This window comes from Bipolaris maydis (assembly GCF_028858645.1).
Source record: "Bipolaris maydis strain C4 unplaced genomic scaffold PSV08scaffold_10, whole genome shotgun sequence".
In the NCBI taxonomy this organism is placed as follows: Eukaryota; Fungi; Ascomycota; class Dothideomycetes; order Pleosporales; family Pleosporaceae; genus Bipolaris; species Bipolaris maydis.
Genome location: NW_027093866.1, coordinates 1,799,394 through 1,814,136, shown reverse-complemented (window position 1 = coordinate 1,814,136; position 14,743 = coordinate 1,799,394). Strand labels below are relative to the sequence as shown.

The 14,743-nt window shown below is 47.4% G+C and overlaps 5 protein-coding genes across 5 annotated transcripts; 1 reads left to right on the top strand and 4 right to left on the bottom strand.

Annotated features, from left to right (window-relative positions):
* Positions 1-53: 53 nt before the first annotated feature.
* Positions 54-1,694, bottom strand: PSV08DRAFT_249482 (uncharacterized protein; the record flags this gene model as incomplete). Its single annotated transcript, XM_014227413.1, has 3 exons — positions 54-724; positions 772-983; positions 1,042-1,694. The coding sequence occupies 3 exons, from the start codon at positions 1,692-1,694 to the stop codon at positions 54-56; spliced, it is 1,536 nt and encodes a 511-aa protein (XP_014082888.1).
* Positions 1,695-2,116: 422 nt separating this feature from the next.
* PSV08DRAFT_227335 (Mss4-like protein) lies at positions 2,117-2,986 on the bottom strand. Its single transcript, XM_014227414.2, has 2 exons — positions 2,789-2,986; positions 2,117-2,682 (listed from the first exon to the last, which is right to left on the bottom strand). The coding sequence occupies exons 1-2, from the start codon at positions 2,900-2,902 to the stop codon at positions 2,266-2,268; spliced, it is 531 nt and encodes a 176-aa protein (XP_014082889.1). The 5' UTR covers positions 2,903-2,986; the 3' UTR covers positions 2,117-2,265.
* Positions 2,987-3,718: 732 nt separating this feature from the next.
* On the bottom strand, positions 3,719-4,878 carry PSV08DRAFT_183740 (carbon-nitrogen hydrolase; the record flags this gene model as incomplete). Its single annotated transcript, XM_014227415.1, has 2 exons — positions 3,719-4,093; positions 4,168-4,878. 2 exons carry the CDS (start codon positions 4,876-4,878, stop codon positions 3,719-3,721), a joined length of 1,086 nt encoding a protein of 361 aa, XP_014082890.1.
* Positions 4,879-5,361: 483 nt separating this feature from the next.
* On the bottom strand, positions 5,362-8,119 carry PSV08DRAFT_378106 (Glyoxylate reductase; the record flags this gene model as incomplete). Its single annotated transcript, XM_066093342.1, has 9 exons — positions 5,362-5,413; positions 5,470-5,569; positions 5,620-5,887; positions 5,947-6,115; positions 6,191-6,555; positions 6,651-6,684; positions 6,716-6,737; positions 6,859-6,990; positions 7,180-8,119. 9 exons carry the CDS (start codon positions 8,117-8,119, stop codon positions 5,362-5,364), a joined length of 2,082 nt encoding a protein of 693 aa, XP_065948859.1.
* Positions 8,120-8,538: 419 nt separating this feature from the next.
* On the top strand, positions 8,539-14,166 carry PSV08DRAFT_411174 (uncharacterized protein; the record flags this gene model as incomplete). The annotated part of the gene is made up of 8 exons (XM_066093879.1): positions 8,539-8,583; positions 8,659-9,773; positions 10,657-11,245; positions 12,459-12,608; positions 12,669-12,811; positions 12,875-13,040; positions 13,101-13,270; positions 13,330-14,166. The coding sequence occupies 8 exons, from the start codon at positions 8,539-8,541 to the stop codon at positions 14,126-14,128; spliced, it is 3,177 nt and encodes a 1,058-aa protein (XP_065948858.1). The 3' UTR covers positions 14,129-14,166.
* Between the last annotated feature and the right edge of the window lie 577 nt (positions 14,167-14,743).

The window sequence follows — 14,743 nt, the reverse complement described above, 5'->3', positions numbered from 1 at the left end:
TAATTTCCTAAATATACACAATACTACTTAGAGACTATTGCAAAGCTAATTGATTAATATAGTCCAAGAGTTTCTCCAACTACGCTTCGGAATATTCCCTTTGGGTCGAATTCCTCTCTCACAATCTTGAATCTTCTAAGTTGTCCTGAGTCAATCCTATTGTTTACCATCGTTAGATTGAAGACTTCTCTTGTATTCTTAGTCCAGTGTGGTCGACATGGAAATCGTTCGATCAGGCCTTTAGCCAGTCTGTTATAGAAATCTTCGTTGAACCTCTTGCCATCTCCCCAGCTAGGTTTGAAAGTTGGAAAGTCGAACATCAAAGCGCCTTTTGTCCAGTCCGCACCATCCTCAGCACTAGTGGAGACTTGTCCAAGTAAGTCATTGTAAGGCTTGCCGAACTTGATATTTATACCAGAACGATAAGTAGATGTCATCACAATTCCTTTCTTGAGTTCGTTGTCGAATGCCTCTCGCACATGCTTTAGCACATCATTTGCAATCGTGACCGGGAACGCTAGCTCAAGAGTCAGACCTCGAATTCCAAGGTCCCATTGTGTTCCGTAACCAGGATACAGTCCGCCGATCAACACGTCATAGTTCCAGCCGTATACTGGCCAGGTTGAGATTGCTTTGTCCGTTCTCTTATCACGGAAGTTAGGTGGTGACCATAATGCAAAGAACAATGTCTCAGCAGCCATGTTAGACGTAGGTAGGATCTTGCCTTTTGAACATAAGTAAATGTGCATGGTAATATTACCAAACACTCACCAGAGTTTAGCAGACCTGCTGCAAAATCAGCTTCAGCCTTTGTGACACTGAAGGTTGATTGAAATCCTTCTTGATCGGACAACCCTGCTGGAATTGGATCGTAATAACGATGGTGAAACTTGCGCAAATAGGGCCACCACCAAAGGTTTGCAGTTGCGTACGGCGCAATCAGTCCATAAATGTCCCCATTAATCACTTCATCCTCAGCGAGACTAGGTAATTAGTCAACACAGTGTAAACAAGTATCCAGACGGTCAATAGAGCACTCACATGTCTTGCTTAGCATAAACCTTAAAATCGGGATAAATTTTGAACTTTACTTTGGCAATGACTCCAAGTAAACCCAGTGAGGTAGATGCAGCAAGCCATTCATCGCTGTCGGACCTCTTGATCACACGAAGTTCACCATTTCCGTTGATTATGTGAAGCTCCAGCGCACCTGCAGCTACCATACTGTCTTCGCGAAGACTGCTCCGGTGGGCGCCCATTGCAATACTCCCTGCCAATGTTATGTTCCAGTTCACTAGTGTATAGCCCATGCTTGCGTTGTTCAGATGGAGATACTCAGCAAGCTGAAAAAATGTAACGCCTGCCTCTATCATCACGGAACCATCTTGCGCCCCTACCGGAAGGTCGAATTCGCTGATGCGGTTGAGTTGTTCGGTCCGGACGATCACAGTCGAAGGATTATCAGAACACATGGTATCATACCACATGTGGCCTTTACCTGACGCTCTGATAGGTGTGCCATTGGTAGCAGCTGTGCGGACAATATCAATCGTCTCCTGTACGGTGTTTGGATCGTAGACTTTTGCGACTTCGCGACACGCAGGGAAACCTGGACCGTCGAAGGTATTGAAAGGGTCGGAAAAGACAACAGATGATAACAACGAAGCAAGGAGTGCAAATCGAGCTTGAGGCATGATTCTATTGGTGAAAAGCCTCCCACTTTTTTGCTCGTTAGTTCTTCCAAGAGTAAGACAAGTTTGAGAGTTTGTCTCGTACGCAATGTATTCTAGCTATTTGTAGCATTCACAGCACGCTGAATTACATTTTTTCATTCATGTGATATCGCAAGCAGCCAGTCGATGCCGATGAGAGCTTCCTTTTTCAAAGCGGTACACGAAGATGGAAAAGGACGGATCAATATTAAAAATCATTTAAGATCTAAAGACGGAAATTCACCTCAAATAGGCGTGTGAAGCGAGAAATTTGCGGGAAAACTCAGGTTTTCGAATACCAAGCACTGTATAATGCGGGGTAGGAGTATTGGTGTTCTTAGCACAGAGCTTGGCACAGAAAGTCTAGTAGTAAGACAGGCCGTAATTACGTAAATGGAATAAACAAACACGACGGATCTTTGCCCTGATTCTCTTATTGAGCTTGGGATGTTTATTCCCATACAATCTATGTTAAAGCGCCTATAGTTTGAGGACGCTCTTTACATTTAGAACGGAATATAACAGAATATACTCTGGTTACAGTTGACGCGTTCTATGGGATTTCCTCTATATCTGAAGGTTTGTGCATCCCTATCGCTTGAGCAGCCCCTTCAATCGGCACAGACCAAGCAACTCTCCTCTCGATGAACTGCTCCACCTGCGGCCGCAACTTCGTTTCCGCCAGAGAGAGATCGTCGACAGTGCCAGTACGTAATATAGTCATCCCAGGGAACCGAGCGCCACGGCGATACATAAGAGTTCCACATGTCTTGCAAAAGTAGTTGGTCATTCGTGCGTTGGCGCGTATTGTTTCCGCCTCGCTGAAGGCGGTGAGGTTATCCTCACCACGGGTATGTTTGAGATGCGAATCTGCCACGGTGATGTTGGATTGATAGAAAGCGGATCCTATCTTGCGACAGTCGATGCAATGACAGACATGGCGGTTTAGGAGCCCGGGTTTCTGGAGAGGCTATCAAAAATATCAGTTTAGGAGACTTAGAGCTATAACTAGAGATAAGATAAAGAGAAATTACAATCGTTACAGCTTGCAATGCATCTAAGACAAATTCACTTACTAAAACTAACTGCACAGATCCACAGAAGCAAGTAGCAGTAGCCTCATCTTCAGTAGACCAACCGTCGTTCGACAGGTTAACTATGGGGAAGCCATGATCATTGAAAGAAGCCATGACTATCTATAGATTGTGATTGTTCGTTCTCAGTTTTATGCTACACGGAGGACAGAATGAAGTGAAAGAAAGGACTAGTGGGGTAGGAAGTTAGTTTCGGGAAAGATCAAGCTTTTGTAGTGATCAGGGTCTAAAAAATAGTTTCTGTAGACATAAGCACAAGGTTTGTAATCAATCGACTATCAGCAGGACTTAGATTCCGGATTTTCTCGGTCTTGTCGGTTAGTATGTCGCCTAGCTCGCCTACATTTAGCTTTGAGTAGGTTCGTGATCCGATTGGCTATAGCAATACCGCCTGGCTCCTATTCCCCTCCAGTATGACAGCATAACCAGCACCGAATCGCGCGATTGTTGAGTGAATACAGATCTGGAGATGCTGATGCTGATTAATGTGCGTACATGAAGCGCCGCGGTGCCAAATAGTTGATCCGGATAGCATGCAGGCGGAGTGCATCAGGGGATTCGGATCGTGCGTTGATGGGTCATGATTAAAGAGGGGGAGCGGATAGTCTCATCTTGCTCTAGCTGCCGTAGCTTTGGTGTTAAGTTACTAATGACGAATTAGTAATCTCTAGAGCAAACCTGCAGCAGCGAACCTAAGGGTAACGTCATTGCTATGCAAGCGATATATAGACCAGCTACTAAATTCTGACATAAGCGCCAATATGTGCAGAATTCTGCACTTTCTTCGGCAGCATTTGATGGTGCTAAGTATAGTAGTTTCGAGTGAAAAGTTCACCAGCCACTTTATTAGATATACAGGTGCGACATCCAACACGCGTAGTTAGATGATACCAAGTTGATATAAAGGCTTAACTACAAAAGCTCTGGCTCTACTACCCCTGTCTGCTCCAACAACCTTGTATAATGCTCCGTTCTCCGGTGGTCATCAAACGCAAAAACCCGGCCTTTCCCCTTCCTGCATTTTGCTAGATCAATCGTCGCGTGCACAAGCTCATCTTCCTTTGTTTTTGCCTCGGCAATAATATGGCCGTTGGGGTCGACAATACTTGACCCGCCGATGAGTGAGCCGTGATCTTCTATACCGGCTTTGGCAGAGTGAATGCTGAAGCAGGCATTTTGATAGCTTCCGGCCTGGCAGGAGAGACGGTGGTGGTGGAGCGCTTCTTGTTCTTGCCATTCAGGAGTGCCTTCGTATTGTGGGGCGAATGCTGTTGTGTTGTAGCCCTCCTGTAGAGCATAATATTTTAAGCAGTCACTTACGGCAAAGATAGAACACAAGAAGAAATGGAGGCAGCACTTACTAGTAGCAGCTCAACACCCTGTAATCCGTAACATCTCCATGCTTCGGCCCATCGACGATCATTACACAAAAGCATTCCGATAATGGGATCGCCCTTCCCTTGGTTTTCCTTTGATATAGTGGTTGCATCAGCGTCTTTGGCTTTTAATGCACCTTCAACCAGACCTGGTGCGCGGAAAGCTTGAAAACCCAGATCTCCGACTGTGAAATACCGCTTCTCGAGCTGCTGAGTGAATCCTGGGGTCGTAAGTGGCTCTTTCCGTCCTGGAAGGTGCACTTTTCGGTACTTTGCTAAACACTTGCGCTGCGACGCCGAGTAGTACACCGCCGTATTGAAATCTGCCGTTTTGGTGGCATCAACCCAGCGCTCGCCGAATCCGAAGTAGAGGTCGATTTCTAGCTCATTTGTGCGGTCGATGAGGGGTTTGATGTTTGGAGAGTTGACGAAGGCGTAGGGGTCTGAGGGGGACGCTTGCTCGAAAAATTTGGCAAGTTCTTCTGGATCTCTGATAATATAGGAAGCGAAGAACGTTGTGAAAGCTAGCTCTGGGTATACCAAAAGCTTGACGTTTTTCTCAGCGGCTTTCTCGAGCAGTTTGAGCATGCGGCGTAGAGTTTCTAATCTGGGTGTTGAGAGGCTCTTGACTGGGCCCATCTGTGCTGCGGCAACAGTCAACAGCCTTGGTTTGTCCAATACGTTGTTTGAATCCATATCTCAGTATGATTTTGTGGTAGATTTTTATTCTTCCGAAGGTTGATGTTGCGGTCTTTGCTGCATGACATGTATTGATGATACATACTTAAATTCGTCGGCCAATGCCGGTCGCTCGGCCGACTTGCGATGCCGGCAGGGGGTTGAGGGCGGGGCACCTTGTCATTTGGTCTTATCAAACGTCCCCTCTTTGGATTTGGGGCGTGCCGAGCAAATACGCCTTAGGCCGGCGGCTACAGATACAAGTCATAAACGGGCGTGTACTGATAAGCGGCACCGAGTCAACTATCAGTGAACAGAGTAGCCATTGTTCGTCGCTGGATGGCTTTTCTTTTCCTACATCAATCCCATGAGAACCTAATACCTCAACATTCTGCCCTTATGCCAGTGAATCATGCTGATAACCTTAAGCATAGAACTGCAGTATCTGTTTTCCTTGTATTACCATCGAATGTGTCATCGCTACAGAAAGGGCCCCTTCCCCTACATTCGTGCTCTTTGGGGAAGTAGATCGACGGCATATCGCGCCAAACCCCTATAAGAAAAAGTGTGAGTACTTTGGAAAAGGGTAGATTTATGAGTTGAACACACCACGATGCCTGGAATCCCACTCCTCCCGCTCCATAATTGTGAATGACCACGTTACCATCCCGCATTTCCAATTCCACTCGTGGCCCGTTCTCTCTTGCGGCTTTCCACAGTTAGTGTCATCGAATATATACCTAAACACTTCTGACGTACGACGAAGTCCAACTCCATGCTTGATAATTTTCAAGTCCTCTGGCTTCCCCAGTTCCGGCGCGAGTGAGCAGCATCGCCTCTTGATGACCTCAGCAAACGCAAGATCCGTCTCGCCACTCCAGTTGTTCTTCTGGCGACATCCACCCAAGATGACTCCACCATTCTCACCCCTCGGGAAAATGTGCGTAGCTTCACCAGCACGATGAGGAGCGCGGAAATACATGTTTTTTATCGGCTTCTCGGGACCTTCTACCAGCAGGATTTGGCCCTGGATTTGCATTGCAGTGAGACTGTGTAATGTAGGGGAAGACATGGAGTGGGGCTTACCCGAGCAGGATACATAGTATTGTCTTCTACGCCTCCCAAAGTCATTGCCCCTAGACCAGTGCAGTTGAAAAAGGCGGTAGCTTGAGTGTAACGGTTGAATGCGTTGTCGATGGAACCGAAGATGCGTCGGTGTATTTCGATGTCAAGGCGGATAGCTTCAGTTTGCAACCTGAATAAATGTCATTTGAATGTTTTTGAGACCGGCATCCGGGAATGAGTGAAAACGGCTACAATAATAACTTACCACGGTAGATACCTCTGCACATCAATCACAAAACTCGCCATCTCGAACCCAAATGCCGTTCCTTTTGGTAGCTCATTCTTCTCCATCTTTCTTAACCCACCTACCAGGTCCTCGAACCACAGCTTCCCGGTCGCTGGGGTCAATATTCCGGCTTCCTCAATGGGGACCTCATAGTGCCATTTGATCTGCATGGGCTTGATGCCGCATTCCGGTCTTTCCGAGCAAAGGTTCTTGAACTTACAGTAACTACGTGATTGCTTCATAATCTTGTTGGGGGCCGTTGTCTGTAGCAGCAGGGAACCAGTTTGCGCCTCCCCATGCAGATGCGTAGTCTGGTGCGCTATCGCCGGGCAGATATTTTGCTGCTATTATAATCTTAGCTAAGGGATGCCGATGCCGAAGCTCCAGGGCTGTCGTGAGGCCAACGACTCCAGCTCCAATGACAACAAAGAAGGCTGACATTAGGAGCAAAGACATAAATTAGCTCCCTGCACCTAAACTTGTATTCAGATGAGCTTGGCTTACGCATATTTGTTGTCGATGGATTCTGCTCTAACAAAAGTAGCGTATTACAATCTACAGAGAATTTTGATAAGCTGGTAGGATAAAACCAGCGATGGTATTTTATTATTTCCTAAACATAGCTGTGTTTATAGCCAATCTAATACCCAGTCCGGCATCGGCGATCCCTGCGCCCCACTCATGCACAAATAAAGGAGCATTCGGCGCCAGGATATGGTCTGAATCAACTTGGGTCACGGGAATATTTACACCTGCATCGGCAGTCAGCCGTAGGATGCCTGTAGAAACTTATCAGACGTCTGTCATGTTATTATGGATTTTTCATGCCGTCAAAGACGAAGGGGTTGTGTGATATATGTATGTAGTCTAGTAGCTAATGTGATTGACAGGTGGTCTCAATGGCTGTCCAGTTGCAAAAAACGCCTCGATATTGTCCAAATTTATTCTTTCAAACTCTCTCCAGCTACTTTTCGAGCAGACGCCGATATGGGGGAGCAGAGCAACTTTCCAATTATCCTTGAGTCTGGGATCGACCTCAGGCTCGTTTGCGTGAACATCAAGTCCTGCGCCGGGGACGCGCCCAGACTCTAGAGCTTCTATTAAAGCATCTTCGTCAATCATTGCACCTCTCGCAATGTTCACGACCCGTAGACCTTCCTTCTTTGCGAGCGAAAACTGCTTGTCCGACAGCAAATGATGAGTTTCTTTGGTGTAAGGTGCGGCAAGGACGATACAATCGATCTCGGGAATCATGTCCTCAACCGTTGAATGGTATACAGCCCTGTGACTCAACAACTTCTCGGCTGCGGGCTTAGGTCTTGGGCCTTGATAATGAATCTTCATACCAAACGCAGCTTCACATTTCTGGGCCACGGCCAGACCAATATCTCCAAGACCCACGATACCCAGAGTCTTGTCGGTGGGATCGACGGCTATCAGACCCAGCTCTCGACTCTTCATCCAATCGTACCTCGCGCACCATTGCGCGAAAGACAGAAAGCGGAACGAGTCGATGATGAGAGATAGGGCAGTGATAGCAACAGCTTCAGTACATGCGCTTGGCGTATTGCAGTACATAATGCCCCGAGCGGTTAATCCATCTATATCCGCGGCGTCGTACCCATGACCACTGCATGCGATGAGCTTCAGCGATTTAGGGAAGTAAGGCACGACGTCAGCAGCAAACGGACGTTGGCTTACTAGAGGACCAGCCTTGTGCCAGCCATTGCGCATGATAGCGACGATATTGGCATAAGGGCCTCCTGGTTCCATACGCTTTTTGAATTCATCAATCGTAGGGCAATCATAATATATCAAATTGACCCTATCGGACAATACTTGCCGGCGAGCGATGTCGACTTCCTGGACTGTTGAGTCAATTATAAGCAAATCTGGTTTCCCACTCATGATAAATGCGTCTGCCGAGTAAAACTTCCGTTAGCCAGCCAGATGGAAGGATTGGGTAGGTGGACAATGGGAAATCCTGTCAACCGCCTGAGGGATATGGGGTGCAGCACGGTCAGAGCATAAGTGGAGAAGCACGATTAATCTTAAGATAAAACAATCCGCGTAACTGATGGAGATAGGTAGATGTATGACTAGACGATTTGTCGCTAGGTATGCATTGATAAGCCGATGCCGACGCCGAGCCCGACCAGGATAGTAGCGGACGGCCGAGATAACAGCCGCAAAGGGTTATGTGATAGGCAACCGCCAGAAGCGGCATCGGAACATGGCTAGTGGGATGATATCCAAAGCCTACCTCCAACGCAACGTGATGGAGCTTGCTGTTCGCTCATATCGAGCATAGAGGTCTCACTTCAACCATGTCTCAACAGCAATATGATTGCGTCATCACGAATGGCATTCTCGTATGTACCTACCATACCATCCCATTTTCATGTTGCCTACTGGCCCGGACCGCTGATGCGCGATAATGATTCAAGGTGACTGCAAACGAAATTCTCCCCGCTGGTCTAGACATTGGTATCAAAGATGGAAAAATTGCTGCAATTGGACACAATCTGGCAACAGGACAAATGGATGCCAAAGTGATAGATGCTGAAGGTGCCTACATCACCCCAGGTGGAATAGATTCACATACGCACATTCAACAAGACAATATGCCAACTGGCGACACCTGGGAGAGTGCTTCACGGAGTGCCATTGCAGGCGGAACAACTACTGTTCTCGCTTTCGCCGGCCAAAAACGTCATGAAACCTCGGTGCTGGACGTCGTGCAGCAATATCACGCCAAGGCAAACGGCCAAGTGTATTGTGACTACGGATTTCACCTTGTCGTCACAAATCCCACCCAGGAAATACTTCAAGACCAGATGTCAAAGTTAGTCAATGAGGAAGGTATTACTTCTGTCAAACTGTACATGACATACGAGCCATACAAACTCAATGACGGCGAATTACTCGATGTCATGCTGTCTTGCCGTAGTTTGGGCATGACCACCATGATACATGCGGAAAATTCAGACATGATTGCCCTTGTCATCAAGCGTCTTGAAGCAAAAGGCAACACAGACCCTTTCTTCCATGCAGTCGCAAGACCGCGCATTGCAGAAGACGAGGCGTCGTACCGGGCCATCTCGCTGGCTGAACTCATCGATGCCCCTATTCTTCTTGTACACATGTCTTCTGAATCGGCCCTTGAGCATGTCATGGCTGCCCAAGCGCGCCTGCTGCCAGTTCATGCCGAGACATGTCCCCACTACCTGTTTCTTCTTTCCGAAGAGATTAAGCAATGCAGCAACAGTGACCATTCTCATGGCACTAAGTTCATCTGTGCACCGCCTTTGCGCCACCATCCGTCAGATCTTGAGGGGTTGTGGCGCGGCCTCGCCAACGGAGCGTTCACTGTCTGGTCCTCGGACCATGCCGCGACAAAGTACGACCACCCTCTAGGAAAAAAAGCTGGCATTATTGACGGTGTTGTTCGCTTTTCCAAGGTACCCAATGGGTTACCGGGCCTAGAGACGAGGATGGCGTTACTGTTCAACCAGTCGGAAGCGTGTCTACCACCCGAAAAGGCGCGTATCACTTTGCCACAGTTTGTGAAACTCACAGCAAGCAATGCAGCCAAGCTATATGGGATGGATGACCGAAAGGGAACTTTGATGGCGGGATTCGATGCGGATTTGGTCATCTGGTACCCGCCTGGGGATCCGAGAGGCAATGTGACTATCAGCCAAGGAAAACTCCATCACGGCGTTGATTACACACCGTTTGAAGGTCTCGTTGTTCAGAACTGGCCCAGATACACGATTCTCAGAGGCAATGTTGTGTGGCAACATGACGGTGCCGGTATTGTGGGAACAAAGGGCTTTGGGCAGTTCTTGCGTCGTAACAAGGGAAAACTTGTCACGGGCAGGATGGGCCAACAAGGAAGAGGTATGATACCAGGAGAACGAGATCTTTGGCTGTGAATGGTACTTTACATGAAGTGGTTGCCACACTGATGATGATGAAATTTTTGGTGCCTGTATGTTTTTGATATTGGTGTTTCTTGTAATCCAGTTGATTAAACGTTTCGACACCCATCTTGCATTTTTTTATCGTTTGAGCAAGTGAATAGCTAGTGTATAAGTATCATCGATTGTGGAGTCACGGATGGTACCAAATGCAGTTGGGCTTGGCCATCAGATTTGGTTTAGATGATCTGGCGTGGGGAAGAAGTCACGACACGTAGCTTGATGACTAGCCAGGGACTGACTCTTTGCTCGTTATGTCTTTAATTTTTTGTCAATGAACAACGAAACGTAACAAACGGCAACCACACCACATCGTAGATCAAAGACCCTTGCCAAAATGGATGCGACTATCGCCGATTTACTGTCAGTATCGGGTACTCAACAAAGCCCAATATCCATCCTCTTGATTAACCCAAATTCCTCTCCTCACATCACCAACGCCTGCCTACAAAACATCTCAAGCAAGATCCCCCCAGGCGTAACAGTCTACGGCTTCACCGCACCCCCACCAGCTCCTAGCGCAATCGAAGGCCGCGTTGACGGCATTCTCTCCTCTGCCGAGTGCCTGCGCAAAATTGTACCTATTAAACATCGCTTCGACGCCTTCCTCGTCGCCTGCTTCAGCAACCACCCACTTATCACGGCCTTGCGCGAAGAAGTCGAGGCACCTGTCCTCGGCATCATGGAATCAGCTCTATACGCGGCCCGCATGTGCGGCAACAAGCTTGGTGTCATAACCACCAGCGAGCGCTCCGAGATCTTGCACGCGCAGACCATCTACGACGCCGGGCTCGCCAACTATTCTGCTGGCTGCGCTGCGTGCAAGATCTCGGTGCTCGACCTCGAAAACAAGCCAAAAGAAGAGGTATTTGCGGGCGTGACGCGCGCGGCGAAGGAGCTTGTAGACGGCAGGAAGGCGGATTGTCTGCTGCTTGGGTGTGCGGGCATGACAGGCGCGAAGGAAGCCTGCGAGGATGCCGTCGGCACTAAGCAGAGGCAGGTCATGGTTGTAGATGGCGTGGCTGTTGGCGTGCAATTTCTAATTGGCTTGGTGAGGGAGGGGTTGGGGACGGCGAAGAGTGGGGCGTATCGGCCAGCGGAAGCGGTGCGCAAGGCAAGGGGCCAAGAGTGGTATTGAGTAAGAAATGGGGTGGCTCTCGATGGGTGGGTAGTATCCACACCGGATAGCAACAGCATATTGGCTCCTGGGCAAAGTCTAGTAGAAGCTCTGTATCTTTATTTATCTTTTTCTTCATTTACAATTGAGGGGAACAGATAATTCGCAAAGTGTCAAGCAATGTTCCATCAGTAACATAAAGACGTTCGTGCCGGACAAGGTCAAACCGTTGAGAATGTGTGATGCTTCGATTGCTATACGTTTCGATTTCTTTCTCGATTGTTGAATTGCCTTGAGCTTCGCAGACGCATAGCCGTCCAAACACTTATCTCTTTTCCCAAACGGCTCGAACCCCGCACTTTATCTCGGCCGATGATAACGGCATCATAGCAGCCTACTGATTAGTTGCCCTTTATGACTTAGCTACCTAATTGAGTCTTGCCCAACAGGTAATGAGTATTACGGCATTTGGAACTGGGTTGTAGTTATCCCCCGACCAAAAACGTTCATTGGGATTCTTCCAGGCTCCTACACAGTATCTTCCCCAGTTTTCCCACGTGACGATGCCTCAGGAGGCTAGATAATCCCTCGCTTCGTATCCGCATCCGCATCCTTATCTCTATTCTATAGATGCCCTGTACAGCTATAGATAATACGGGAGAGACTTGATGGGGTTGTTTTCACGTGCATATGAAAGCGAAACTTCTTTTGGTCTTTGATTGCAAGTAGTCGTCCCTAACATCGGCACTATCCATCATCGCATTTACCTCATCTCCTCTATCACAAGAGCCCATACTATCCTTACAAGTGTTGCCGGTAAAATTTTATGAAACCTAAGCTTTCAAGTACATATCTGCACCGGAAGTATCTTGTCGAGATACTGACTTATGCACCTGCATTGAAGTCCAGTTGTTTCAACCTAGTGCATAGTACGCAGTAATTCACTTCCATCATTTTAGACCAGACTGAGGAGAGACATCGTCCCTAAATACTTTAGGGTCATCTTCTATTTATCTTAGGCCCCTGCCAGACGAGTTCAGATCCGACAAAACAATCTTCTCAATCTCGACCCATGATGTCTGCACCTATGTCACATACACTGGACGCGGTCAGCGACACCAAGACGAAAGACCATAAGGCTATCCAGAACCACATCATGCCAGTCGACACGATCCAGCACGGCGACGTGGAGAACTTGAAGCTACCCGTCATGGACAAAGTAGATAAGTTCGGTGCACACACGAAGACAGACCCTCGGGAGATACAACTTGTGAAGAAACTAGATTATTACATCATGGTATGTCACAAAGCCAGTTTGGGGCAGAAGGATGATCTAATAAGTTAACCTTTGGCTCAGCCTATACTATGGTTCATGTACACTTTCAATTACCTTGATCGCAATGCCATTGTCAATGCGAGACTTAACAACCTCGAGGCAGATCTTGGTTTACAGGGAACGCAGTACAACACTTGTGTGTCTATATTATTTGTTGGATATATGTAAGTCGCCCTCCCTTTCAACAAATGCTGCATGTCCAGCACTGATAAATTGCCAACTATCAGAGCTGCACAACTGCCCTGCAACATGTTATTGAATAGGTTTCGGATTTCCCTTGTTATGGCGGGTTTTGGTTTTGCCTGGTCGCTTGTCAGTCTTTTGACATTTTTGGCACATGACTACAGTAGTATGATGGTTCTACGCTTTATTCTTGGTATTGTCGAGGCTCCAGTACGTCTTCACCAGTGTTCATCTTCCGGATTTGGCAACACCATTAACATTTCCTAACAGTTTTATCCTGGAGCACTTTACATCATCAGTTTGTTCTATACGCGCAAGGAGATCGCTTTCCGACTTGCTATTTTAACCACTGGTAATAATTTCTCTGGGTCTTTCGCAGGCCTCATTGCAGCGGGTGTCTTTCAGCTGGATAAAAGGCTAGGATTGACTGGTTGGCAATGGTACGTCCGCATGCACATCCCGACGCTATGTTCTTTGTTCATGATTAACTGGATGATAGGCTATTCATCATTCAAGGTGCTTTTTCCGCACTTACCGCTCTCATGGCCTTCTGGCTCCTTCCCGATAACCCCTTGACTACCAAATGGCTGACTGAAGAGGAGAGGCAACTGGCCCACAACCGTATCCTCATTGACACGACTGACGCACAAGAAAGCACCAGCGTCTGGTCCGGCCTACGACACGCAGCTACTGACTGGCGCACCTGGGCGATGACTCTGATGTACAACCTGCATGTTTCCTCGCTTGGATTCCAGAACTTCATTCCCACCGTCATGTTGGGCCTTGGATATAGCCGGAATGTCACACTAGCCTTAACATGCCCGCCTTTCTTTCTCGCTGCCATCATTGGACTTATCATCTCCTGGACGTCGGGCCGCTGGAACGAGCGTACTTGGCATATCGTGATATGTAAAAGCATTGTAATCATCGGCTTTATCATTCCTCTCACTACCAGCAATTTTGTCGCGCGCCTGTTTAGCATCTTCCTCTTTGTGGGCTTCAGTTTCGGCATCAACAATATCCTATTGGGGTGGAGCAGCGCAACTCTTGGCCAGACCAACGAGAAGAAGTCAGTAGCGCTTGCCATTATTAATATGCTGGGTAACATATCAAATGTTTACACTCCTTACCTGTGGCCGGCATCGGATTCACCACATTACACAACTGCGTGGTGTGCGAGTATCAGTTTCGCGGTGGGAGTGGTTGTCGTCGCGCTGTTTATGAAGTACTCTCTCAAATCTCGAAACAAGAGGATACTTATGAATGATGTGGAAGTGAAAAATCTCTATGTATATTAGCAGAATTTCAGCCTAGTACTTACCTTGATAGAACACAGCTTAGAAGGCTCTTGTGTAAAATTTCCCAATAGTGCTGCATAGCTCTTTTTGTAACAACCCAATCTAATCATCATATCTCATACAAAGTCTTAAGATTCAAGCAGTAGTCACAAGTAGCTGGGTATTGTGGTATAGTATTACGTGATCCGAGCACAGATGTATGTTGCAATTTTCCTTCGAACATGAATAGCTACCTTCTTTCATCAATCATTAGCACCTACTCGATATCAGCTTTACTCAACCAGCTCGACTGCGGGTCGCCCCTTGAACTTTCTGAGCTCGATCACGTCATCCTTCCGTATTATGCATAACACAGCCCCTTTGCTATCGTAAATAGAGTTTGTAAAACAGTAGTAAGGTCGAAGAGGAACGAGAAGACCAGTAATGTCTCATTTGATTGGCTAAATATGAGATTGGCCTTCAGGCTTTTTCAGCACGTACTACTAGGTAGTGAGATTCGGATCGTCCGGGAAAGCAAGATTTATCTACATGGCATGAAAACTTATGAACGAATGTAAGGGACAGCTCATCAGTGCTGCCCGTCGTATCCACACTTCCAGAGTAGCGGTGTCCGTT